This window comes from Lepus europaeus, chromosome 20 (genome assembly GCF_033115175.1).
Source record: "Lepus europaeus isolate LE1 chromosome 20, mLepTim1.pri, whole genome shotgun sequence".
Taxonomy (NCBI): domain Eukaryota; kingdom Metazoa; phylum Chordata; class Mammalia; order Lagomorpha; family Leporidae; genus Lepus; species Lepus europaeus.
This window is the reverse complement of record NC_084846.1, coordinates 5406659-5433320: the sequence shown is the minus strand read 5'-3', so window position 1 is coordinate 5433320 and position 26662 is coordinate 5406659. Positions and strand designations below refer to the sequence as shown.

Genomic DNA, 26662 nt, shown 5'->3' with positions numbered 1-26662 from the left:
CACCCAGCAGGTGCACAATAACTGCTTGCTGCCACGTGACTAGCAGAGCCTGACATCTCGGGGGAAATCCGTGGCAGGCAGGAGCTGCCCTGAGCTCCGGGCACGGGGTCCTCGCCAACCCTGCTTTTGCACATGGGGAAACTGAGGCAGGGGAGAGTTAGGCAGCCCAGACCAAAGCCACACAGCTCAGAGTGGCTCTCCTCATCACAGAGGCCCCGACGCTCCTGCCGCCTGGAAGCACTTCCGGATGCAGATGGAAAGGAAGCCATTTGGGAAGGTGGCAGGCGAGCCAGCCCGGCCGCCTCGTGCAGAAGGACTTAGTCAACCGCCTGCTGGCTGGCCCCCAGCCTCACTGTGTGGCAAGGGCCTGGCCCCTGGGTCTCAGTCAGAGAAATGGGTGCGATCGCACTCGTCCCATGGCGTCAGCAGGACTAGAAGAGTCCCACGGAGGCCAGTGCCAGGCACACGTCGAGCCCCAGGCTTAATGACGAGTTCCCAAGGCTGATAGAGGGAGGGGGCAGGGTCGAGCCCCGGGACCCACTACAGCGGGAGGGCTTGGCCCTACATCCACTGCCTCCCCAGCATGGCATGCGCCCAGGACCGGGCTCCGCGTTGCTGAGAACCCAGTGCCAAGCTGGGGGAGTCACCGAGGGAAGATGTGAATGTTGGGTCACGGCTCTGGCCTGAGACAGCCCGCAGCGGCCGCAGAGCCGGGAGGTGGTGCAGGTGTCACGTGGCCAGAGGCGGGGAGCGCTCGAGAGACCTGGCTGAACCAGCTTGGACAGCAGATGGGATCTCCAGAGAAGCCCGTAGCTGCACGAATGGACGAAGGCACAGCGCTAAGCACCAGGGAGCTCCCGCCCCGCAAGGTCTCAGCCACGGAGGACATTTCAACACGCTTCCCCCGGAGGCCAGCACACACCGGAGCCCGGCAGCCCCCAAGGCTCCGTCGGGAGGGGAAAACAAGAAGCCAAGAAGTCCACATGGTGGGACCAGGATGTGCAGGAAGACTACACAGCCATGTAAAAGCATGGGGCGGGGTGGGCGTACGGCACGGCGGCTCACTCGCTACCTGGGAGACCTACATTGTGAACCAAAGTCCTGAGTTCGAGTCCCAGCTCTGCTTCCAAATCAGCTTCCTGCTAATACACACCACGGGAGGCGGCAGTAATAACTCAAGTACTAGGACCCCTGTCACCCACACTGGAGACCCGGACGGAGCTGCAGGCTCCTGGCTTTGGCCTGACCCAGCCCTGGCTGTCCCGTGCATCTGGGGAGTGAACCATTGCGTGAGCGATCCCTGCCTCTCACTGACCTTCAAATGAAAATAAGTAGGTCACACATTTAAAAAGGAGAAAGAGAAAAAGCACTGGATATGGGAAACTGAGGCAGCTCAGTAATAGTAATGGCTGGAGACGTCGATACGTCACTGTTGATAATGGACAGGACAACCAAATGGGAAATCAACAAGGACACAGAAAACAGGATCAACACCCGGGGCCAGTGAGAGCTGACAGACAGGAGCGCACACCCCACACAGCCACGGGCAAACACACACGCACACACAGCCATCAAGTGCACGGGGGCGCCAGTTCCAGGACAGACTGGAATGGATCTGCTGTTGAGCCATAAAATGACTTAAAAGATTAAAATCAGGGGCCGGCGCTGTGTAGCCTGAAGCACCAGCATCCCATATAGGTGCCGGTTCTAGTCCCAGCTGCTCCACTTCCAATCCAGCTCTCTAGGAAAAGCAGAAGATGGCCCAAGTGCTTGGGCTCCTGCACCCACGTGGGAGACCCGGAGGAAGCTCCTGGCTCCTGGCTTTGTATCAGCAAGATGCGCCGGCCGCAGCGGCCATTGGAGGGTGAACCAACGGCAAAAAAGGAAGACCTTTCTCTCTGTCTCTCTCTCTCACTATCCACTCTGCCTGTCAAAAAAAAAAAAAAAGAAAGAAAGAAAGACCACGTAATTTCAAAATGGAGAAAGGATTTGAATAGCCATTTCCCTCAGTAAGATGCACACAGAGTAACTAAGCACACAGAGAGCTCATAGTCACTGAGGAAGGCAAAAGCCCCACAATGAGATCAATACCACCCGCCCCCACCAGGAGGCTACACTGAGAGGCAGACAGTAACAGGTGCTGGCAGTGTGGAGCGCCGGGAACGCCACCCGCCGCAGGCGGGCATCAGGACGGCACGGACACGCGGGAAAGCACTGGCGTCTCTCAAAAGGCCCAACGTGTTTCCCAGCCCCGCGATACCAGTCCTCGGTGGGTCCACACAAGGGAGAGGAAAACGCCGTCGCATCCACGCCTCCCAGCAGCACGACCCAAAAGCACAGACACAGAGCACATGAGTGGCTGCGGCCAGGGGCCAGGGTGGGCGGGGGCTGGAGAGGAGAACGTTTCAGAACTAGATCCCAGGGATGGTCCGAGTCTGTAACTACACTAAAGACCACGCTTCAGGGCGACTACTGTGGATGGTGCACTGCATCTCAATAAAGATATCTAAGAGGAAAAACCAGAGAAAGCCTCAAGCGCTCCCCACGCATCCACGAGGAAATGGGGCCATCCTGAAGGTCAAAGAGCAGAGCCACCCACACACTCACACCACACCCTCCTGTCTCTGCCCTCTGGTCCCCTCGGAGAGTCTGATCAGCTACAGCGAGATTTTTTATTTAATTTAATTTATTTATTTATCTGAGAGACAGACACAGATGGAACTCTTACCCACTGGTTCACCTGTAAAAGGCCTACAACGGCCTGGGCCGGGGGCAGGAGCTCCATCCCGGCTGGGTGGCCGGAACCAGCCACTTCAGCCATCACTGCCGCCTCCCAGCGTCTGCCTCAGCAGGAAGCCGGAGCCAGGAGCCAGGGCCACTGACACCAACGTGGGGCACAAGGTCAAGCACAGGGCTAAACCAGTGTAGCCGTTCTTCCTTTGTGGTACGTCTCGCTCAGGTGTGCCTCGCCCACTGGCCATGCCGTGACAACTGGGTCAGCCGGGCCCCAGCCAGGTGCAGCCCAGGACAGAGCTGGGCACGGCGAAGGCCCAGAGTCAGGTGAGCGCTGCTGGGTGCTGGCAGCACAGGCTGATGATCACCGACCACAGGCCAGGCGCTGTGAGGGACCGGGGCACCCTAGGAGCCAGGCCCCACCACGGGGGCCCTCCCCTCCTGGGGGGAGGAGATGGACCATCAACCAGACAGATCAGCAGGACCACGCTGGGCAGTGCCAGGTCCTCCCAGGACACTGGAGCACAGCGTGGCAGCGCGGCCAGGGAGGCCTAGTGGGGCTGATGGCGGGAGCCACAGGACTGACAGGGCGCACATTCCAGGCAGAGAAGGCAGGTGCAAAGGCCCTGGGGTGGGACAGAGCCTCACTCAACTAAGGAACTATGAAGAGCCCAGGATGGCTGGAGCAGGCTAATGAGAGGTGTTGGGGGGGGGGGGGGACGGGAGGGCATGGCGGTGAGGAGACAGGGTCACACAGGCCTCAGGGGCCTCAGTGAGAACCTGGGCTCACGAGCTCCCTCTGCCCGCTCAGGGCACAGAGTCTGGTGCAGAAGGGACAGGAGGAGGGGGAGTTGGTGCTGGTCCACGTGGGCAGCACCCGGAGGTGGATCACACACCAACACACACACCGACAGTGAGAGGCGGGTGCTGTGGCACCAAGTGTCAGCAGCCACTTGTGCCGCCTGAATCCCTATCAGGGCGCCGGTTCAAATCCCGGCTGCTCCACTTCCGATCCAGCTTCTCGCTAAGGCGCCTGGGAAGGCAGCAGCTGACGGCCCAAGGACTCGGGCCCCTGCCACCCATGTGGAAGCCCCAGATGGAGCTCCTGGGACCAGCTGTTGTGGGCATTTGGGGTGTGAACCAGGAGATAGGAGATATCGTTCTGCCCCACCCCCACCCCATCACTCCACCTTTCAGATAAGTAAATAGTCTCACGAACGAAGCAGGCCATGGCCCGAGACCCCACAGGTCTCTGCTGCGGCCGATTCTGAAATGTGGAAGGGATGCAATCAGCCACAACAACGCAGGCAGACAGGGCTGTCACCCGGGACGCAGGCGCAGCACAGCCGCACAGGGCTCCCAACGGGAACACAGCGTCCAGGGTCACCCACGCCAGCCCGGGCAACTGACTCCTGACCTCAGCCACTCAATGGAGAAAAGACGGTCTTCCGCATACACAGTGCCGCGAAAACAACCAAACAACCCTGGACAGGCACACGGAAAACCAACCTGGACAAAGGAATGGACGGCTGGCCTGGCAGTGGAGACGCTGGGACACTCGGGTCCTCCGGCCGAGCGCCTGGGTTCCACTCCCACCTCTGGCTCCTGCTTCCTGCTCCTGCACGCGCGGGGAGGAGCAGGTGCCGGCTCGAGGACGTGGGTCCCTGCACCCCCCTGGGAGGCCTGGACCGAGTTCCAGCCCAGCCGTGACTGCTGTGGGCATGTGGGGAGCGAAGCAGCAAACAGGAGTGCGCTCTCCCTCTCTCTCTCTCCCTCCCTCCCTCTCCCTCTCTCTCTCCCTCCCTCTCCCTCTCTCTCTCCCTTTTCAATAAATCACATCAAATAAAAATACCTGTTTATAAATGGATCCTACTTATGAAACACCCAGAACCTTGCACATTAGTGTTAACATCAGCATCATTTAGTTACCAAAAACCTGTGACAACGTCCTTCCATGGGAAAATGGTTGAACAAACCGTGAAAAACCAGGGCGCTTCCAAAAGTTCATGGAAAACAGAACTGATAGGTAAGTTTTTCTTTTTCTTTTTTTTTTAAGATTTATTTTATTTATTTGAAAGGCAGAGTCACAGAGAGGCAGAGACAGAGAAGAAAGAAAGGTCTTCCATCCCCCGCTGGTTCACTCCCCAAATGGCTACAACCATCAGAGCTGGGCCAATCCGAAGCCAGGAACTCCATCCGGGTCTCCCACATGGGTGCAGGGGCCCAAGGACTTGGGCCATCCTCCACTGCTTTCCCAGGCCACAGCAGAGAGTTGAGTCAGAAGTGGAGCAGCCGGGACTCGAACTGGCGCCCATATGGGATGCCGGCACTGCAGGTGTCAGCTTTACCCGCTACGCCACAGTGCTGGGCCCTATTTGTAAACTTCTTAACGACCCCACCCATATACATGAATTCCAAATGTTTTTGCACCAAATTCAACGTATGTGCTAACTCCATTTTCCATGATATTTCTGAACCTCCCATGTCCTCTGCGTTTAAAAGGAGCAAATGCGGAGCCAGCACTTGGAGCAGCGGCGACGACCTGCTTTGGCCACCCACAGCCCCACCCACAGTGTCGAGGTTCGAGTCCCCACCTCATTTTCCACCCAGCTTCCTGCCGAGGTGCACCCTGGGAGGCCGCAGGTGATGGCTCAGGGACTTGGTCCTTGTCACCCGCGTGAGAAACCTGGCTGGAGTTCTGGGTCTCTGGCTTCCGCCTGCACTAGACCACTTTGGTGGGCTTGCTCGCTCCCACCCTGTCTCTCTCTCACATATACTCCCTCTCGACTGTTTCTGTCTCACCGTCACTCTGCTTTTTAATTTTTTTAAATGTCAAATAATAAAAAAATACAAGCACGTGCACACACACACCAGTCTCCGGTACACGGCGCGAAGTGAAACCTGCCAGACACAAAGGCTGGCGCGGCTCCGATCCCGTGACGCTGGCGGGGGCGGGGGCGCCTCAGTCGGCGGCTGCCAGGTGCAGGGGGCGTGGGCGGGCCCGGGGCGTGCGGGTGATGCATTGTGTTCTGTGTCCTGATTGCAGTGGTAGTGACAGAACCCTCAGCTTCTGTCAAAACTCGTGCAACCGTACACCAGAGAGGGAAAATTACAGCCCCGAGGGGCGGAAAGGCACCTGTCGGGCAAGCTCTGGACGTGCAGAGATCCCACAACCCGGCCGCGAGGGCGCGCACAGCCAGGAGGAGGGCCCGCGGGCGGGGGCTGCCTGTGGGGGCATCTGTGGCTCCTATTTTAACTTGATGTCACATGCAAGAATTGTCCCTTCTAACCATCACATTAACATTGTGTTGGGCTTTTTTTTTTTTTCAATTGACTCAAATGTCAGAGTTAGAGAGAGACACAGAGAAAGGCCTTCCATCCACTGGTTCACTCCCCAAGTGGCTCCAAGAGCCAGGGCAAAGCCAGGTGGAAGCCAGGAGCTTCTTCCAGGTCTCCCACATGGCTGCAGGGGCCCAAGCACTCCGGCCGTCTTCTACTGCTTTTCCCAGGAGCATCGGCAGGGAGCTGGATTGGAACTGGAGCAGATGGGACACAAACTGGTACCCATTTGGAATGTAACTTTGACTTCCGAATAAATAATCTTTAAGAAAATAAAAAAGCAATGAAGGACCGGGGCTACTTGCAAGGAGAGATTGTGAGAAGAAAGAAGGGTCCCTGGCCGAGCAAGCGCCGTCTGGCTGGGGCCAGGTACTCTTGGCAGGACCGGGAGCAAAGGAGGGCACCGGGCAACGTGGTCTCCGTCTCCAAAACTCACGCAAGAAGACCCCAGACGAGCCCATGCGGAGGAACATTCCACAGGACACCAAGGTCACGAGAAAGGAGCAAAGTCCAAGCCATCACAGGCCTGAGCTGCGACCAGGAAACGCTGGCGGGTGGGGAGGGGGACCTGCATGGGGTCCCGGGGCAGACCAGGGAGAGTGGGAACAACTGGGGAGATCGGAATGGAGTGCGGCTTCCCTCTGAGTCAGCTCAGCAACGTCTCGGGGCATTGCAAAATATTTTTATTTTCTGGCCAGCGCCGCCACCGCAGCTCAATAGGCTAATCCTCTGCCTAGCGGCGCCAGCACACCGGGTTCTAGTTCCGGTCGGGGCGCCGGATTCTGTCCCAGTTGCCCCTCTTCCAGGCCAGCTCTCTGCTGTGGCCAGGGAAGGCAGTGGAGGATGGCCCAAGTCCTTGGGCCCTGCACCCCATGGGAGACCAGGAGAAGCACCTGGCTCCTGGCTTCGGATCAGTGCGATGCGCCTACCGCAGCGGCCATTGGAGGGTGAACCAACGGCAAAAAGGAAGACCTTTCTCTCTGTCTGTCTCTCTCACTATCCACTCTGCCTGCCAAAAAAAAAAAAAAAAAAAAAAAAAGTTTTTATTTTCTGTAAGTCAAAAATCACTCCAGGGGCTGGCGTTGTGCTGCAGTGGATCGCAGCTCCCTGCTCTCACGCCTGGGGAAGCAGCAGCAGATGGCCAGGGTGCCTGGGCTCCGGCGCTCACGTGGGAGACCCGGATGGAGTTCCAGGCTCCTGGCTTCAGCCTGGCTTAGCCCCAGCGGTTGCAGCCATTCAGGGAGTGACCAGTGGATGGAAGATAGCTCTGCATTTCAAATTAAAAAAAATTTTTAAAAAATCACTAGAGGGGGCCAGCGCCGAGGCGCACTAGGTTAATCCTCCGCCTGCAGCGCCAGCATCCCATATGGGTGCCGGTTCGAGTCCCGGTTGCTCTTCTTCCAGTCCAGCTCTCTGCTGTGGCCTGGGAAAGCAGTGGAGGATGGCCCAGGTCCTTGGGCCCCTGCACCTGCATGGGAGACCAGGAGGAAGCATCTGGCTCCTGGCTTCAGACTGGCACAACTCTGGCCATTGTGGCCATCTGGGGAGTGAACCAGCAGAAGGAAGACCTTTCTCTCTCTCTCTCTCTCTCTCTCTCACTGTCTGTAGCTCTGTCAAATAAATAAATAAAATCTTAAAAAAAAAAAAAAACCTCACTAGAACCAGCTTGCCCTGGGGTAGACACTGGGTACAGCTGTTCAGCGGCGGCTCGGGACACCCACTTCCCCCATGGGAGCGCCTGAGTCCACGTCCCAGCTCTGCTTCCGGCTAAGGCGCCCCGAGGAGGCAGCAGGTGCCGGCTCGGGTTTGGGTCCCTGCCACCCATATGGGTGACCAGCTTTGCGTTCTGGCCTCCCGGCTTTGGCCTGGGAAGCCCCCGCTAATGCAGACACGGGGGGAAGAACCAGCAAACTGGAGCTCTCTGCGTCTGCCTCCACCTCTCTAAACAACAACCACCTCAAACTTACAGCAGCAGCCCGCCCTGAGCTCCCGGCGACCTGTGCCGGGCAGCGCCGCCAGGGGACGCCGGCGGAACACATGCTGTGAAGCCAGTGCTGCCCGACAGGACGCCCGAGCCAGACCACAGCAAGGGTCCTCACCCGGATTCATAGGTCCAGGGCTCGTCACTGCCCCACCGGCTGGAGAGGAACAACGCTCCGAAGGGCAGCTGCTGTGGGGCAGCAGGCCGAGCCCCCACCTGTGACACCTGCTCCCCACGCGAGCACCGGTTCGAGTCCCCGCTGCTCCGCTTCTGATCCAGCCTGTTGCAATGGGCCAAGCAGAGTCCCGGCTGTTGCAGCCATCTGGGGAAATGAGCCGGAGGATGGGAGAGATCTCTCCCTGCCACTCTGCCTTCCAAACCAGTCAATCTTTTTTTTTTTTTTTTTTTTTTTGACAGGCAGAGTGGACAGAGAGAGAGAGACAGACAGAGAGAAAGGTCTTCCTTTGCCGTTGGTTCACCCTCCAATGGCCGCTGCGGCCGGCGCGCTGCGGCTGGTGCACCGTGCTGATTCGAAGGCAGGAGCCAGGTGCTTCTCCTGGTCTCCCATGGGGTGCAGGGCCCAAGCACTTGGGCCATCCTCCACTGCACTCCCAGGCCACAGCAGAGAGCTGGCCTGGAAGAGGGGCAACCGGGACAGGATCCGGCGCCCCGACCGGGACTAGAACCTGGTGTGCCGGCGCCGCAAGGCGGAGGATTAGCCTGTTGAGCCACGGCGCCGGCCCCAAACCAGTCAATCTTAAAAAGAACAACTTCGAAGGCCCCGTCCACCAGCACAACAGACAGACGTCTCAAGGCCACGACAGAGAGGGCTGTGTCCCTGATCCGCCACGGGGGCTTCCTCCAGCACCAGCCTGGCCGTGCCAGGGCGTGTCACCCGGCAGGCGGTGTCACCCCAGCCAGGACTGTTCCTGCCTGCTCAGCTCGCCCGCCAGCCTGGCACCCTGGGAGACTTATCACTGGGAAAATGTGTCACGGGGCAGAGTCTCCAGGGCGCCTCCTCCCTCCTCCAGGGCCCTGGACAGCTCTGCTGGCTTCCGGGCCACAGCTGGCAGGTGCAAGGTTGGAGCAAGCTCAGGTGGATCCCAGGGTAGTTCCCCGTGACAAAGAGCGTCAGTGGCACCCAGGCAGGAAGCAGGAGCCCGGGGGCCCTTGCTCACCTGGACAGCCCAGGAAGGGGACCCTACTCAAGCCCTACCTTACAGGCAAGCCAAGTCAGGCCAAAGACACCCCCAGGCTGCCTGACCTGGGTCCCAGCCCGCTCCTGTTCCTGTCATTAGGAGTGACACAGCTCAGCCCTCCCCAAGGGCTGTGCCACCCCAAGGGCGCGTGCAGGGCTGGTCTCCAGCCCCTCGCTCGGTGACTGTAACATTCCTTCCGTTCTGGTCTCACTCGTCCAATAAACACGAGAGCACTTCACAAAGGAAAGTGGCATCAAAGGTAAGCGTGGGGGGCGGGCGTCTGGCCTGGCCATGAACATGCCTGGGTCTGATGTCGGTCCAACCCTGGCTCCAGGCTCCAGCTTCCCGGGTGGCACCCAGGGCCTGGCACACAGCAGGTGTACCAAAGGCAAGAATGCCAGAACCGGGCATATGGGGAAGGTTGGAAAACCCGCCACGGCCGGGGCGAAGGTGCCGGGCCAGGCAGCGGCCAGCAGGTGTGGAAGGGAGGCCACCCCTGAAGGTGGAAGCTACAGCTAGGGCTGAAAATGCAGGCAGCCTTGGGACAGCCTCAGTGCCTCAGCTTCCTCGCTGGTCAATGGGACCAGTGGTGGCTGAGGTGCTGTGCCATGGTCCCCATCGGAGTGCCCAGCTCAAGTCCCGCCCACCCGGCTCCCTGCTCATGCACACCTGGGAGGCAGCTGGTCATGGCCCAAGTGCTTGGGTCCCTGCACCCACACGGGAGCCCTGGATGGTGCAGTTCAAGAACCTGGGCCCCTGCCACCGTGGGAGACCCAGCCTGGCCCGGCCTGCTGCAGCACACACTTGGGGAGTGCACCAGAGGCTGCAGGCGCTCTCTTTCCCTCTCTCTGGGTGTGTGTTCCAAACGTGGGCAGCCAGGGAGGGAGGGAGGGAGGGAAGAAGGAAGAAAACAAGCTGTGACCCGTGCGCGCTGCATGGGCGCTGGCGGGCACGCGGGGACTCAGCTACAAGAGAGCCGGGCTGACACCGGCAATCCCGCGTGGAGCTGCGGAGGGGCCGGGCGGGTGCTGGCTTCCCCTTTTACAAGAATGCTGTCCTCACCACCTCCTTGCGCAATTACAATTCAGACCAAGGAGGCATCTGGGGGGCGGCTTCCTGCGCCTCACGTGCCCAGCTTCTCCCCGTGGGCAGCCCTGCACCTGCCGTTCCCACTGCCAGGGCCGGCCCCACAGCTCGGTGCCCACCCCGACTGCCCATCGGAAGCAGCCACGCTCTCCCTGGACCATTCGCGCTCCGTGTCTCGTGCCTAGAACGTCTTTCTTTCCCCTGCAGCTGTTCACCTGTTTCTGTCTACCCTGGTGGCCGCTGGGTCCCCAGCATGTGGCACAGAGCCGGTGCCCATCAAAGGATCCCAAACGCCGCAAGTCACCTTGTCCCAGGGACAGCAACCTTGTCCTCAGGGCCAGGTGCCACGGTCCCCACCATTCCCCTGACGCCCAGCAGGCGGCCCACGCTCCCGTCCCCATGGTCCCCATGGTCCCCATGGTCCCCATGCCCAGCCTGCAGGACCCAGACTCCTGGCTCCCAGGCTTCAGCCCCTCCCCCCCCCGCCTCAGTTTCCCCAGCTGTAAGGCAGGGACGCAGAGAGCAGCAGGGCCTGATGTCACGACCATGGAGTTGCAGACGGAGCCCAGAGGCCATTCAGCCCCAGACGCCAAGTTCAGGGTGACTCCGGGGGGAAGTCCCCCAGCAGCCAGCGGGGACTGGGTTGCCCACGCACAACCTCACGGGAAGCAGGAGCCCTCGCTTTCCTGTGGCATTTGCTGGGGAGACAGGGCGATTTTTCCCATTTACTCCGGTTGTAGCTCACGCCTGCTAACTATCTCGTTCCTGCCTCGCGTTTTTCCACAGCTCTAACACAATAAGGGCCTGATCACAGCGTGCAGTTGGCGTCCTCCCAGTAAATTAGGGTTTAGCTGCTGTTCCCATTCTCCCCCGGCGCTCGGACAGCCTATAATTTCAGCCTTCTCATTCACATGGGGCAAGAGCCTGGCAGCCGTGGCTGCGAGCCAGGGCCGGCCGCGGATGCTGGGACGGGGACGCGGGGCCGGGCCGGGCCAGCCCCTTCGGCCCGGGGCTCTCTGGAAACTCTGAGTGGTGCTGTTCTGCACCCCTCTCAACTTATTTTCAGCTCTGTGAAAGGCAGAGAAACAGAGAGAAACGGAGACAGAGAGCGCGCTTCCATCTGCTGGTTCACTCCCCAATGCCTCTAGCAACCAGGGCAGGGCCAGGCTGACGCCAGGAGCCGGCCACTCCCTCTGGGTCTCCCTCATGGGTGGCAGGGCCCCAAATACTTGAGCCCCCACTGACGCCTCCTAGGGTGCGCACGAGCAGGGCGCCGGGCTGGAAGCAGCGGAGTCAGGGCTCCCCCCGGGACTGTGAAGTGGATCCCGGGCATCCTTGAGCCTAAAGACTCCCTCTGCAGCTCCCGCCAAAGCCGCCCGGAGTCCAGCGCTGTGTCCCCAGTGAGAGCCAGGATGCCCGGGACCCACGTCACAGCGCCAGCTCCACGCCCAGATGCTCTGCTTCCCTCTCAGCACCCGGGGGATGGGGCAAGGGTGGGGGCAGCGGTCACGGCCCAAGTCCTTGCGCCCCTGCCACCGGGATGGAGCTCCTGGCCCTGGCTGCAGACCTCCCCAGGGGACGGAAGATATTCTTTCTTTTCTTCTCTTTGCCCCCAGCCTCCCAGCACTGCAGGCGGAACGGGTGAAAAATCACCAAGTATTTGTCTGCAGCCACAGCCACACCTTAGGATGGGACCAGGACCAGCCAGGGCGGTGTTTCAGGAACCGGGGAACGGGGCAGCCAGCCAGGCGTGCGTGCGTGTCCGGGCCCTGGCAGCCTCCCCAGCCAGAACTCCGCCTACACTGGCGGGCACCTGTTGAACAAGGTACAGTGCCTTTCCTGGTTTTTAAGGGAACATGAAGTGAACAGCAACCACAGGGTCCAGGCTGAAGGCACGCAAGACGCAAAAGGCACCCCCACCCCCCTGCCCATTTTCCAGATGAGGAAGCCGAGGCCCCGCCCAGGCCACCAGGCTCCGCCCCTGCCCCGGCCCTGCAGGCCACCTGTGCGGGACTTGTGTGGCCTTTGCAAGCTGCAAGCTGGTACTGCCCAACGGGCTCCCAACGCCCCAGATCCAGAGTGGGACAAACCAGCCCAAGTGGGAGGTCACGTGTCCCTTAGTCTCCAGGGACCTGAGCCACGAGCTGGGCACCACCAAGGCACAGGCAGGTGAGACAACGTCACCAAAGACAAATGGAGATGGTGGGGGTCCCATGGACAGCTGCTCCTTGTCAGAAGAACAGTACAGGGCCGGCGCTGTGGTGCAGCGGGTAAGACCACCCCCTGCAGTGCCGGCACCCTATATGGGCGCCGGTTCGAGTCCCGGCTGCTCCACTTCCGATCACCAGGCCCACCACAATACCTCCTTGTCCTCCCCTTTCACTTTCCTCCTCAGACACAGCTCAGAGGCCCCAGGGCCTTTGCACTGGCTGCGCCCCACCCCCCAAACTCTCAACTTGATCCTGCCCTTTACCCTTTGCCCCCTTCCTTGCCCAGGGCAAGGTGTGGCTCGCTCTCACTTCTGTCCCAGGCTCAAAGGCAAGGACCAACTCCTGATCTTTTGAGCCCTTTCTCCCTGCTCGTCCCAAGCACTCTAAATCTTATTTCAGCCCCACTCCATCCCCAACAAAGCGGCACGTGGCGCAGCGGCTAAGGCCCCGGCTTGGGCCCCTGGCGTACCCGAGCGCCCGTTTAGGTTTCACTCATGCGCACTGTGGTGGCGGGGACCAGGTGTCGGCTCAAGCACTTGGCTCCCTGCCACCCACATGGGAGCCCCGGATGGAGCTGCTGGAGCCTGGCTTTGGCCTGGCCCAGCCCAGGCTGCTGTGGGCCTCTGGGGGTGGGGTGGGGTGGTGAGCCAGTGGATGGAAGATCCTCTGTCTCTGACTTTCAAACCAAATGGGAATAAATCGATAAAAATTATATGCATGATGCCCATATTAAAGAGGAAAGGTGGGGGCTGGCGCTGCGGTAGAGCTGGTAAAGCTGCCGCCTGCAGCGCCGGCCTCCATACGGGCGTGGATTCTGGTCCCGGCTGCTCCACTTCCAGGGAGACCTGGAGGAAGCACCTGGCTCCTGATTGGCCCTGATCTGGCCATTGCAGCCATTTGGGAAGTGAACCAGGGGATAGAAGACCTCCCCTCTTCCCCCGCTCCCCATAACTCTGACTCTCAAATAAATAAATACTTCAAAAAAAAAAAAAAAAAAAAAAAAAAGGGAGGGTCAAGTCCCCGGCCAGAGGTGCCAGAAGCAGGCAATGACGACAGGGACCCTGACCTGGAGGGGACACACACCCGGCGTGGCCTGGGACCCTGACCTGGAGGGGACACACACCCGGCGTGGCCTGGGACCCTGACCTGGAGGGGACACACACCCGGGCGTGGCCTGGGACCCTGACCTGGAGGGGACACACACCCGGCGTGGCCTGGGACCCTGACCTGGAGGGGACACACACCCGGCGTGGCCTGGGACCCTGACCTGGAGGGGACACACACCCGGCGTGGCCTGGGACCCTGACCTGGAGGGGACACACACCCGGCGTGGCCTGGGACCCTGACCTGGAGGGGACACACACCCGGCGTGGCCTGGGACCCTGACCTGGAGGGGACACACACCCGGGCGTGGCCTGGGACCCTGACCTGGAGGGGACACACACCCGGCGTGGCCTGGGACCCTGACCTGGAGGGGACACACACCCGGCGTGGCCTGGGACCCTGACCTGGAGGGGACACACACCCGGCGTGGCCTGGGACCCTGACCTGGAGGGGACACACACCCGGGCGTGGCCTGGCCGCAGTCCCATTTCCCAGCTGAGCAAAGTGAGGCTGAAGGCCGAGCCCTGGCTGAGCCGCCCACGCCGGAGGCCTCTCTCCTCCCTCCTGCCAGCCCCAGAGGCTAAGCGCCCAGGGCCAAGAGGGAGCCACGCCCCCGATCCTCCTCAGGGCCACTACCTGCTGGGGCAGGGCACAGTCCGGGGTTTCCAGGGCTGGGCGAGCGCTAGGGGAGTGGGGACGGTAGAGACCCACGGTCACTGCCAGGGCTGTGATGATGCCGACGGTAGCCAGGGGTCCAGGACCCACACACTCTCATCCAGGCGCGGGGCGAGGTCCGGTTATCACGCCCATGTTACAGAGAACACCCCGGAGGCCCAGAAAGCCAAATCCGTCCCCAGCGGAACACCAGGGCTGGGCCAGGGCCTAAGCACCACCCCAAGACCTGCTGGCTGGCAGCGGGTGCTGCCCCCATGCCACATCCGAATGCCAGGGTGGAGCCGACCCACTTCTGCTGCAGCCTCCTAGGAGGGCTCCTGCCACCCACCAGGGAGACCCGGATGGGGCCTGGCAGTCTCTATCCCACTCTGCATTTCAAATAAAACTTTAAAAAAATAAATAAAGGAGCAAACAGTGAGCCCCTCCCACAGGCCCCTCCCGGCTCCTCCTCCCCCCATTCCAGGAAGGAAAAGGCCTGAGGCAGGATTGTAGACCCTGAGCTGCCCTGAGCTGCCAGGGCCCAGATCCACAGACAACAAGGAGGGCAGGGGCACAAGGCGAGGGGCAGAGGGGGGAGGGGGGAGACTCCTTCCTCAGTGCACGGTGCCTCCCCCAACAGCCTGGAGCGAGGGTGCACTGCCCTCGGCCTCAGTGTCCCGCTCTGTAAAATGGAGCCACAGCAGCCGTGCAGGGGGTTCATTTCAAAGCGCTTTGACGGCGGCTCGCGCTCACACGAAGCCGCCCCATCCAGGCAGACCCGTGTGCCCGGCAACGCACCAAGTCAGCACTTCCAGCGCAGCTCCCTGGGCGCCTGGGGGCGCCGTCACCCCATTTGTAGCACGGAAAACTGAGGCTTACGAAGCCAGGGCCCCAGGCAAAGGAAGCGGGGCAGGCAGGAAGACGGCCTGAGGCTCGGGCCAAGTCCGCACCTGCCCACCACAGAGGACACAAACTCCCGCCGCCGCGGAGCCGGGGGAGGCAGGGCCCGGGCGCCCTCCTGTGCCCCTCGTGGGACCCTCACTCGGGCTGGGGCCCCCGCCGGAGGGGGCGCTTTCCCCTCACCACTGCAAAGGGCGACAGTCATGCCGCTGGCCACCAGGATGTCACCAGTCGGCAGCCACTTCCTGGAATGGAGGTGGGGGCAGGGAGGCGCCGGGAGGGCTCCATTCATTAACATCAGCCAGTGGAATCTGCCCACTGGGCACCGCGGCCAACGCCGGCTTCTCAGCCTGAGCCACCGAGACCCCACCAAGCACAAAGACCCTTCCCACGCCCCACGGTGGGGGCGCCCCCTGACCCCGCTCAGGAACAAGCCCAGGGGAAGGTGCCTCCACCAAGTCCTGCTTCCAGCTCAGACGCGCAGGGAAGGGGCTCCACTCCCCGCCACTCTCCCTGCACCCGGAGCCGGAGGGGCGGGGCCAGACACCTGCTGGGGTAGGCGGTGGACAGACACCAGGACAGCCAGCCAGGGCAGCCGCTTGGCAGAGAGGAGCCGGCGTCCACCAGGCACCACGCTGCAGAATCCGACGGCACGACAGGGTGCCCCAGGGCACAGCCAATCGGACGGCGGAGGCCAGCGAGGGGCTGGCAACACAGCAGCTTCCGAGGGTTCCAGTCTGCGAGCGCCCAGGAAGGGCGGCGGAGGGCACCGCGGCCAGGCGGGGCCGGACAGATGGACAGCCGCATGGTGGTGGTAGGGAGGCTTGTCCAAGCCAGACGGGCGAACTGGCCGCGGGGGTCGCCCCCTGGGCTGCGCTGGCCGAGACGAGCCGGCCAAGCGGGGATCCGCGCCTGCCCCCCACCGCCGGCCAGCACTGGGCGGGGAGCGGAGGCCGGGAGGGACCCGTGCACGGCCTGCGAGCCCTCCGCCCAGGGCCCGCCTCTGCGCCCCGTCCCCGCCCCGGGCCCCGCTCACCGGCCCACGAAGTTCTCGAGCACCGAGCTCTTGCCGGCGCTCTGGCCGCCCACCACGGCGATCTGCGGCAGGTCCAGGTGGCAGCTCTGGCCGATGGAGCTGAAGGCGTCCTGCAGCTTGTTGACCAGCGGGATCAGCTCCTCCATCCCGCGGTTGCCCATGGCGCCGGCCCGAGCGCCCCGCGCCCCGCGCCCGCGCCCCACCCCGGCCCTCAACGACCCCCCGGCCCCGCGGCGTCTGCGGCCGTTGCTCCCCGCCCGCCCGGGCCTCGGCGCGACGCCCGCTCCCGGCTCGGCCTCACGGTCGCCGCCTCATCCGGTTCTCAGGCGACACCCGACCCGAGCGACCTCCCGCCCCGGCCCCGGGGGCTGCGCCCAAAGCCCTCGCGCCGCTGCCTATTGGACTCGAGCGCAGCCACTCGTGCACGACAGCCAATGAGATTGAGGCACGGGCCCCTGGGTTGATAGGCCTTCCCCATGGGCACTATCTCGCGGGCTCATTGGGCTCCAGAACTGTCACTGCTGTGCGAGAGCCAATAGCGACGGAAAGCGAGTTGTCAGGGCTGGGAGGCGGTGTTTCAGGGGGGAGGCATGTTGGCCCGCCCACTGGGGGGAGGACCGCTGTCTTATTGGTGGAAAGAAGCGCCGGTCGAAAAAGCTGCCCAATGATGTCAAGGATCGATTCTTAAAGACACCGGTTTGTCACTTGACTCTACTTAGTTCCCTAAAAATTTCCCATTGGCTTGTATAAATATCATTTCGTTTACTCAGCCAACAAGGTAAAAGAGGGCAGGCTTTAACGACGGAGTCTTGGTTCTGATTGAGAACCGTATCTGTCAATCAACGCAGCTCCCGTTCTCCCCGGTGTTTGTTGCTCGTCCTGCTCTGGGGAAGTTGAGGGCCGAAGGGCGACGCCTTGTGGCGGGACTCGGTGGTCGTCACTCGGGAGTTTCCGGGATCGGCAGAAAACTACAAGTCCCAGAATGCATCTCGGAGGCCAGTGGGCACGCTTGCCCCGGGAGCCTGCTCCCCAGAGACAGGCGGCTACGCGTGCAGCCGCGCCCCCGGGCCTTTGCGCCTGCAACTCTGGCACCCCGTGAGCACCCCACAAGACTCAACCAATCTTCCCCGCAGTGTAGACGGGCAGCAGGTGGGGCGGCCGGGCACTGGAACCCTGGCCCTCTTGGACGAGAGGGAAGATTTTAAGGGATTTGGTCCCTGTGGTACAAGTGGGCCAGCGTGCAGGCAGCCCCGTGAGAACACAGGAGCAATATGGAATGGGTGTGAGCAGCTGTTAGGTGGCAGCGTGGGACGCCTCGGAGTGCCTGGGGTGCAGCAGGTGATGGCTCCTAGTGGGTCCCCAAAACCCACGTGGGAGGAGGCTGACAGATGGAGTTCCTGGCTCCTGGGTCTGGCCCGGGCCGGCCCTGACTGCTGTCCAGCACCAAACACAGAAGATCTCTCCCTGCGTTTCAAATAAATAAATTAGGGAACTCTTCATGTACTGGCGCAGGAGCAATTGGATGTGTACTAGCGGGGGAGGGGAGACAAGCAGAGCGCAGAACCACAGGGAACGTACATGATGAAAAACCAGGCAAGGTTCCCTGGCTGCCGTGCTACCGGAAGTGTAGACCCTGCGCAGGAACCACGTCTCCAGCTTCAACAACCTCATTTTCTGAGTCTGAGCTGTGGTTGCTCTTATCTGTGGTCCATCCTGGGTGACCGCTGTGGCCTGAGTGTGTGCGACACCCCAAAATTCAACAAAACCCTATCCCGCCTGGGATGGTTTTGGGGGGCGGGACAAACCGGACCCAGGGGGCTGCCCGGCTCCTTCCACGCTGAGCACATGCCGAGACAGCTGGCGCCTTGGCCTCACGCCTCCCAGCCGCCTGGGAGAGACAAGTTCCTGTGGTTTGGAATCTTCCAGCTCACGGTACTTTACGGTACTTAAAGAGCAAGACAGACAGAGACTCAGACAGAGAGGGATCTCTTCCATCCACTGTATCACTCCCACATGGCCATAACAGCCTGGTGCCGGGCCGGTCAGAAGCCAGGAGCCAGGAGCCTCTTCCAGTTCTCCCATGTGGGTGCAGGGGCCCAAGTACTGGGGCCATCTTCTACTGCTTCCCCAGGTGCATTGGCAGGGAGCTGGATTGGAAGTGGAGCAGCCAGGACATGAACTGGGGCCCATGTGGGATGCCGGCGTCACAGGCAGCGGCTCTACCCAGCATGCCACACTGCAGACCCCTAGTGGGAACCTAAGCAAAGACGGACAACCACCAAGTAAGCGCTTCCTTCCTCCTAGGGTTACTACTGCTACATGCAAGGGTGCTTCAGGAAGTTCACAGCAAACGCAATGACGACTTCGGTTTATTTGGACACAAGATGTTTTGAAAGGTACACTTTTTTCAAAATTCACTTTAAAAAATATTTTAATCCATTTGAAAGGCAGTTGGGAGAGACAGTCAGAGAGGTCTTCCATCCACTGAGTCACTTGCCCACAGCAGCCACGGCTGGGCGAGCCCCGCGCGGGGAGCTTGGAACTCAACCCCCGTGGCCATGTGGGTGGCATGGGTGGCCCCAAGAGCTTCAGCCTCACCACGGCCTCCCAGCGTGCAAAGCCGGGACTGCAACCAGGGACAGCAGCTCGGGGTGCGGGCATCTGGACCCCACCCCCACCCCACGCCTTCCCCATGAACCTCTGGAAGGCCCCCGCCGACACCCGGGAGGCAGCACGGTGCCGCGCGGGGCGGAAGCACCCGTGGGCAGCCCTGCCGGTGCCAGGAGTAGCCACACTGCCCACAGGGTCAAGGCAGAGGGCCTAGGCCCCCAAGTGGAGCTGCCACTTCCTGGACGGTGACCTTGGCCAAGCCACTTCTCCCCAGGGCCAGTTCCTCCCTCGTCCAAAGACGGGCGCACAGCGCCCCCTCCAGTGTATTCGGAGAACAACCGAAGAGGTCCCAACCTGGGCTGGGCCAAGGGGTCTCCAGCTCTTTGAGCTGCTGCTGGGGGCCACCTCTCGGAAGCTGGGGACACCCAGGGGTGGTGACGGCCACATCAGGTAGGGGACCTACCGTCCCAGGAAGAGGAAGCCACGGACGCACGGTTAGCATTGTAGTTAAAAAACAGTAATAAAAACCACTCAGAACATCTGCCCGGCCCAGCGCCCTTGGCCCGCGCGGCCGGGTCAGCCCAAGGTGATTCCCACGGAGGCCAGGGCTTCGGTGGCCCAGGGCGGGCAGAGGGTGCGGTCCCCGTACATGGTGCCCATGAAGTCGCGCACGAACTCGGGGAAGCGCTGCTCCACGATGCTGGCGCGCACCGCGCTCATCAGCCGCAGCTGCGCACAGGAGGGCGGGCGGCCGTCAGCCCCCGGGCGCCCCCCCCCCCGCCCCGCCGCCCCCCGGGCGCCCCCGGGGCTGGCCCACCTGGTAGGCGACGTTGTGGACCGTGAGGTGGTGCAGCGCGGCCGTGTTGTCGCTGTGCAGCAGCGCGTGCAGGAAGGCCCGGCTGTGCCTGCGGGGCGGCGGCCGTGAGCCCGGGCCCGGCCCGCACCCCCACCCCCGCGGGCATCGCTTACCTCCGGCACGTGGGGCAGGTGCAGTCGGGGTCGATGGGGCCGAAGTCCTTCTGGTACTGCTTCTTCTTCAACTGCAAGTTCCCCGTGGGCACCAGGGCGGAGCCGAACCGCTGGGCGCAGAGAAGGGCGGGGTGAGGCGGGTCACGGGGTGGGGGCGCCCCAGGGGTCTTCTCCTCGCCCCCTAAGCCACGCCCCTGCCCCAGGCCTCACCGCTGTCCGGGTCGGGTAGACGCAGTCGAACATGTCACATCCAAGAGCCACGCAGACCACGAGATCCGTGGCGTAGCTGGGGGAGGGGAGAGGCAGCCTGGCGGTGCGGTGCGTGCCAGGCCCCGCCCCTTCCTGACCACACCCCACGGCGGCCACGCCACCACCCCCACGCCCTCCCCGCCCACCTACCCGACGCCCATCAGGTAGCGGGGTTTGTCCTTGGGCAGCCGCGAGGTGCTGAGCTCCACCATGCGCCAGAACTGCTCCTTGCTCTCGCCGCCGCTCAGGCCTCCGATGGCGAAGCCGGGGACGTCCCTCTTGGTCATCTCTGCGGCACAGGGGCGAGTGAGGGGCTGCCCCGGCCAAGGGCGAGCGCCTCGTCCTCGTCCCGGCCCGGCCCAGAACCCCACAGCCCTGCGGGGAGACAGGGTCTGTCTGCCCCAGGGGCCTGCCGGAAGGCTCAGAGACCATTTGAAAAAAAACAAAACAAAAATGTATTTATGTAAAAGGCAGCGGCAGAGGGAATAAAAAAAAAATTTTCCATCTACTGGTTCCAATCCAAATGCCCCAAATAGCCCAGACTCAGCCAGGGGAAGTCAAGAAACAGGAGCTCCATCCGGGTCTCCCATGCGGGTGCAGGGCCCCAGCACTCGGCCCAACCTCTGCTGCTCTCCCAGGCCACAGCAGGGAGCTGGACCGGAAGTGGAGCAGCTGGGACTGGACCCAGTGCCCCTGTGGGATGCCGGTGCTGCAGGCGGTGGCTTTCCCCGCTACGCCCTGACACCGGCTCCAGTGTGGAGACTTCTGACAAGAGGTAAACAGTGACAGAGGCGCAGGCACGGCGGTGCAGCGCATCGGCCGCCCCCTTGGGCAGCCTCCATCCCAAGTCAGGCTGTGGTCCTGGCTACACAGCGTTTCCAATCCAGCGCCTCGCTAAGGCTCATGGGACGCAGCAGGTCACAGCCCAAGGACTTGGGCCCTGCCAGTCAGGGGCCTGATGGAGCTCCTGGCTGCTGGCTCCGACTTTGGCTTGGCCCACCGCTGGCGGCTGCACGCATTCAGGGAGTAAGCCAGCAGATGAGACACCTCCTCTCTCTCTCTCTCTCTCTCTCTCTCTCTCTCGCCTCGTCGCACAGATGAGGAAGCCAACCAGCACAGACAGCACGGGCCCCAGGTCACACCAGCGGTAAGTCTGGATTTGAACTTGGGCCCCAGCTGCCAAGGTCAACCGAGCTCTGGCGAGTCAGGCGCTGTCTGGGGATGGCCTCTGGGTTAAATTATTTACTTGAGAAGAAAAATGAGAGAGAGAGAGGACTGCACTAGGCCAGGCCAAAGCTGGGAGGCAGGCAGAGTCCACGCCCACCCCCAGCCCCCGGGGATGGCAGGGACCGAATCCCCGAGCCACCCCATCCCGCCTCCCAGGGTCTGTCAGAGCAGGAAACCACAGTTACGAGCCACAGCTGGAAAATGAACGCAGGTGTTTCCACATGGGGCGTGGACACCGTAACCCCGAGATCAAAGCCCATACCCCGTGATAGGCACTGAAGCCAACGGAAACAGCACTGGCCGGATCGTGGAGCAGTGGGCTAACCCGCCACCCGCCATAGCAGATCCCATACTGGGGCGCTGGTTCGAGTCCTGCTCGCTCCGCTTCCAATCCAGCTCCCTGCTCATGTGCCAGGAAAGGCAGCAGAAGATGGCCCAAGTGCCTGGGCCCCTGCACCCACGTGGGAGACCCGGATGGAGCTCCCGCTCCTGGCTTTGGCCCTCTGCTGGCTGTGGGGCACCTGGAGAGTGGACCAGTGGATGGAAGAGCTCTCTCTTTGTCAGTCTGTCTTTCAAGCAGAAGAAAACAAATAAAGGAACATTCAGAACCCAGCTCGGCCTCGTCCAAGCTGTGGGACCTGGGCTAAGGGAGGAGACAGCCCCATGCCTCAGTTTCCCCACCTGTGACCTTGTCCACCCAGCCGCTCCCCACCTTAGAGGACAGGAAGTGGCACAGTGTGGAGGGGTGGCCCCAGAACCACTCGCCCTGGGGGCCGCTGTTATCCCCAAATGCAGCACCAGGGCCTCTGCTTCAGCGTGCCTCCCACCCGGAGCGCCCATTCACCCGGGGACAGCCCCTGCCCCGGCACTGTTGCGGGCCGCGCCCACACGGGGGCCTGGGCACACGGCTCTACCTTCAAGGCAGGTGGCCCGGAGGTCTGCGTCCAGGCCGCCCTGGATGATGGCGAAGAGGTTCTGCTTGTCCGGCCGCCGATGGGCTGCGATGCACCGGTCCAGCCAGCGGACTGACCTGCAAGAGGGCCCCCGTCACGTGCGCTCCGGGCCTGGCGGGGGCAGGGGGGGAGGGAGGCGCGCAGGCCACACCTGTGCATGGCCTCCTCCACGCGTGGGCCCGTCACGGTGCTGCTCACCACGTCGTCCAGCTGCATGATGATGTCGGAGCCTGGGGCGGGGCGGGGGAGGGGAGGACAAGGACGCCGTCACTGGGAAGGTCCCCCGCTCTTGTGGGGGCCACACTGGGCCCTCCAAGTCCCTCCCAGCAGTGGCCGCTCAGTCTGTTTCATCAGCAGCCAAGGGAGCTTTTCAAACGGTGCCTCTGACCCTGCGGCCCCCGGTGTAAAATCGCCTGTGTGGGCAGGTGTCTGGCACAGCGCTTAAGGTGCCACCTGCATCCCCCATCAGAGGCGTGGGTCCACTCCCAATTCCAGCCCCCTGTGAATGTGCACCCTGGGAGGCAGCAGGCAGTGGCCCATGTGCTGGGGCCCCTGCTGCCCACATGGGAGACCCAGATGGAGCTCCTGGCTCCGACTTCATCCAGTCCTGGCCATCTGGGGCATGAAAAAGCGGATGGAAGACCTGGCTTTCTCAGCATACTCTGTTTTTCTAATAAATAAATACATCTTTTTTTTTTAAATTTATTTATTTGAAAGACAGAGTTAGAAAGTGAGAGAGAAAGACAGAGAGCAAGGTCTTCCTTCCGTTGGTTCACCCCCCAAATGGCCGCCACAATTGGAGCTGCACTGATCCGAAGCCAGGAGCCAGGTGCTTCCTCCTGGTCTCCCATGCGGGTGCAGGGGCCCAAGCACTTGGGCCATCCTCCACTGTCTTCCCGGGCCACAGCAGAGAGCTGGCCTGGAAGAGTAGCAGCTGGGGCTAGAACCAGCATCCAAATGGGATGCCGATGCCGCAGGCGGAGGATTAACCAAGTGAGCTACGGCGCCAGCCCAATAAATACATCTTTAAAAGCTACAATCAAGGGCTTTTGGCAAAACTTGGGAGATTTCAGGGCAGTGACAGGAGGGCGTCTGCTAAGGACACAGTCCTCATGCACTTGTCCAACCACAGAGCAGGCTGATGCTGTGGCGCCATAGGTTAATCCTCGGCCTGTGGCACCAGCATCCCACATGGGCGCCGGTTCGAGTCCCGGCTGCTCCACTTCCCATCCAGCTCTCTGCTGTGGCCTGGGAAAGCAGTGGAGGATGGTCCAAGTGCTTGGGCCCCTGCACCCGCATGAGAGACCCGGAAGAAGCTCCAGGCTCCTGGCTTCAGATCACCTCAGCTCTGGCCACTGCAGTCATCTGGGGAGTGAACCAGTAGTTGGAATACCTCTCTCTCTCTCTGGCTCTACCTTTCAAATAAATAAAAATAAGGAACTGGGCAAACACATTGGAGCAACATCACAGGGACTCAGTCAGAGGCCAGAACACCCCTTGGAGCAGCGGCCACAGGTCTAAGTCAAGGGCAGAGCAGTCACAGTGGAGCAGGCCGCAGGACACGCCCCCTTTACACTGACGGGAAGGGGAACGCTTAGGACTCAGCCTGGTAAGACTCGCCCGGGGGCCTGGGGGCTGGCGCAGCAGCGTAGCAGGTTAAGCTAGGGCTCATGATGCCCACGGCAGCATCCCATAGGAGCGCCAGTTTTGAGTCCCGGCTGCCCCGCTTCCCAGCCAGCTCCCTGCGAGGGTGCCTAGGAAAGCCACAGAAGACGGCGCAGGCGCTTGTGTCCCTTGACCGACCTGGCAGACCCGGGTGGAGCTCAGCCTGAGCCACCTCGGGCTGTTACGGGTATTTGGGGAGTGAACCAGCAGGTGGAAGACCTCTCTCCGCCTTTCAGTTAAATAAAACATGAGAGAGAGAGAGAGAGACAGAGAGACAGACAGAAAATCCTTATTTCAAAAGGAAAACCTGGAACTGCTCCCCAAATTTTTCTTTTTAGAATAAAACAAATTAAAACCTAGGACAGGCCGGCGCCGCAGCTCACTAGGCTAATCCTCCGCCTTGCGGCGCCGGCACACCGGGTTCTAGTCCCGGTCGGGGCGCCGGATTCTATCCCGGTTGCCCCTCTTCCAGGCCAGCTCTCTGCTATGGCCAGGGAGTGCAGTGGAGGATGGCCCAAGTCCTTGGGCCCTGCACCCCATGGGAGACCAGGAGAAGCACCTGGCTCCTGCCATCGGATCAGCGCGGTGCGCCGGCCACAGCGCGCCAGCCGCGGCGGCCATTGGAGGGTGAACCAACGGCAAAAGGAAGACCTTTCTCTCTGTCTCTCTCTCACGGTCCACTCTGCCTGTCAAAAATAAAAAAAAAAAAAAACCTAGGACAACAAAACTACAATGGTGGGTCCACACCCTCAACTGTTTTTTTTTTTAAGATTTTCTTTATGTATTTGAAAGACAGAGTTACAGAGCGAGAGAAAGAGAGAGAGAGAGGTCTTCCATCCGCTGGTTCACTCCCCAGATGGCTGCAATGGCCAGAGCTGTGCTGATCTGAAGCCAGGAGCCAGGTGCTCTATCGGGGTCTCCAACATGGGTGCAGGAGCCCTAGGACTTGGGCCATCTTCTATTGCTTTCCCAGGCCACAGTAGAGAGCTGGATCGGAGGTGGAGCAGCCGGGACTTGAACCAGCTCCTACATGGGATGCCGGCTGTGAAGACAGCGGCTTTACCAGCTAAGCCACAGCATGGCCCGTTAATTCATTATTTAGAGAAATGACAGCAACGGTGATCATAAAGAAGAGCCTCGGCATGCCAGGCACTGCGCCGAGTGACTCGGGAACACTCCCCGACTCGCTCTGTATCTGTCGTCGTTAAAGACTTACACACTTATTTAAGGTGGAATGGCAGAGAGGGAGAGACAGCAGGAGAGAAAGATCGTCCACCATCCGCTGGTCACTCCCCAAAAGAGAGGGCTGGGCCAGGCTGAAACCAGGAGCTCCACCCAGGTCTCCCACAGGGGCCATCCCCTGCTGCCTCCCCAGGCGGATTTGCAGGGCGCTGGACCCAGAGTGCGACCGCGGGGACTGGAACAAGCCCTCTGATGTGGCACGGGACAAGGGATTTGCAAGCTGCAGCATCACCGGCTGCTCCACATTCATTCTTGTCAACAACGTAAGAGGGGCCCGCGCTGTGCCACAGCCTGCAACACCAGCAGCCCACATGCGGGCTCCGGTTCGCGTCCCGGCTGCTCCACTTCGGATCCAGCTCCCTGCAAATGCGCCTGGGCAAAGCGGCAGAAGATGGGCCCCTGCCACCCACACAAGAGGCCGGGATGAAGCTCCTCGCTCCTGCTTCCTTGCGGGAAGACCCCCACCACGTCCAGGAGGAGGAAGGCGGGCCTGGCCTCCCCCCTGCCCCACAGAGGGAGGGAAGGGGCGGCTCCCCGGGGGTCGCCTCACCCAGCGCGTTCTGGATCTCCACGGACCTCTCGGGACTCAGAAGGGTCTCCTCGCCGTCGTAGGGCGAGCGGAAGCGGACGCCCTCCTCCGTCACCTCGGACAGGGACACCAGGGACACCATCTGGAAGCCGCCGCTGTCCTGGGGGAGCCGCGGCAGGGCTGTCAGACGGACGGGGGGCGGCGGGGGCTCGCCTCCCCCGCCCGGCGCCCCCGCGCCCCCTCACCGTCAGCAGGTTGTGGGGCCAATTCATGAAGCCGTGGAGGCCGTGGGCTTTCTGGATCAGCTCGGGGCCCTGGGGTGGACAGCGTGGCGGGTGCGGGGTGAGCGGGGTGACTGCCCTCGGGAGGCGAGCCCGGGCTCCACCCGAGGGGTCCCCCCTCCCCACCGCGTCCCGCCGCCACCCCGCTGGGGCCGAGCGCACCCACCGGCCGCAGACCCAGGTGGTAGGTGTTGCCCAGGCAGATCCGGCAGCCCAGGGCGTCCAGCTGCTCCGTGGTGATGCCCTTCATAGTGGCCTGCGTGCCCACCGGCATGAACACGGGAGTGGCCACCGTCCCGTGCGGCAGCCGCAGCTCGCCCGCCCGCGCCCTGGAGCGGCTGCACTCGGCCACCAGCCGCATGATCCGCGGAGCCGACTCCAGGGACGCCGGGCTGGCCGCGGCCGCCATGTTTCCTGGCCGGAAACACGTGAGCCTTGCGACTCTCTAGGCGGCGCCATCTTGGTCCGGGTCACGTGACGGGAGACGCACGCTGACGGCGCGGAAGGGCGCCCGGGGACCATGGCAACGGACGCCTACGCGCGGGGACCGCGGCTTCCTCCCGCCGCCCGCCCAGGCGCGGACTCGGAAGCCTCTCCCTGCTCTCCCGTCAAGGCCGTCATTTTCTCCCGTGGACGTGCGGCGACTGCCAGCCCTGGCAGCGTCAGGGCGTTGTCAGGACAACAGGAGAAGCGGG

The 26662-nt window shown here is 62.1% G+C and overlaps 2 protein-coding genes across 11 annotated transcripts in view; both read right to left on the bottom strand.

The window, feature by feature from the left end:
* DNM2 (dynamin 2) overlaps positions 1-16425 on the bottom strand; it is a 71188-nt gene extending 54763 nt beyond the window's left edge. For all 10 annotated transcript variants that reach the window (XM_062179050.1, XM_062179052.1, XM_062179051.1 and 7 more), the window contains exon 1: positions 16243-16425. In XM_062179050.1, coding sequence (XP_062035034.1) covers positions 16243-16403 — 161 coding nt within the window. In that variant the 5' untranslated portion in view covers positions 16404-16425. The remainder of the gene's footprint in view (positions 1-16242) is intronic.
* A 2170-nt stretch (positions 16426-18595) lies between these two features.
* On the bottom strand, positions 18596-26379 carry QTRT1 (queuine tRNA-ribosyltransferase catalytic subunit 1). Its single transcript, XM_062179093.1, has 10 exons — positions 26134-26379; positions 25932-26000; positions 25708-25846; positions 22402-22480; positions 22212-22327; positions 20221-20359; positions 20032-20107; positions 19822-19931; positions 19670-19757; positions 18596-19581 (listed from the first exon to the last, which is right to left on the bottom strand). Exons 1-10 carry the CDS (start codon positions 26374-26376, stop codon positions 19429-19431), a joined length of 1212 nt encoding a protein of 403 aa, XP_062035077.1. The 5' UTR covers positions 26377-26379; the 3' UTR covers positions 18596-19428.
* Between the last annotated feature and the right edge of the window lie 283 nt (positions 26380-26662).

Bases quoted from the DNA above. Each gene is read 5' to 3' on its own strand.
- QTRT1 (XM_062179093.1), bottom strand. From the start codon at position 26,376: ATGGCGGCCGCGGCCAGCCCGGCGTCCCTGGAGTCGGCTCCGCGGATC. The intron at 19,932-20,031 runs GTGAGGCCTGGG...CTCTGCGCCCAG, and splicing joins TCTACCCGACCCGGACAGCG to CGGTTCGGCTCCGCCCTGGT. The intron at 19,582-19,669 runs GTGGGCCAGCCC...TCCTGTGCGCAG, and splicing joins TCCACAACGTCGCCTACCAG to CTGCGGCTGATGAGCGCGGT.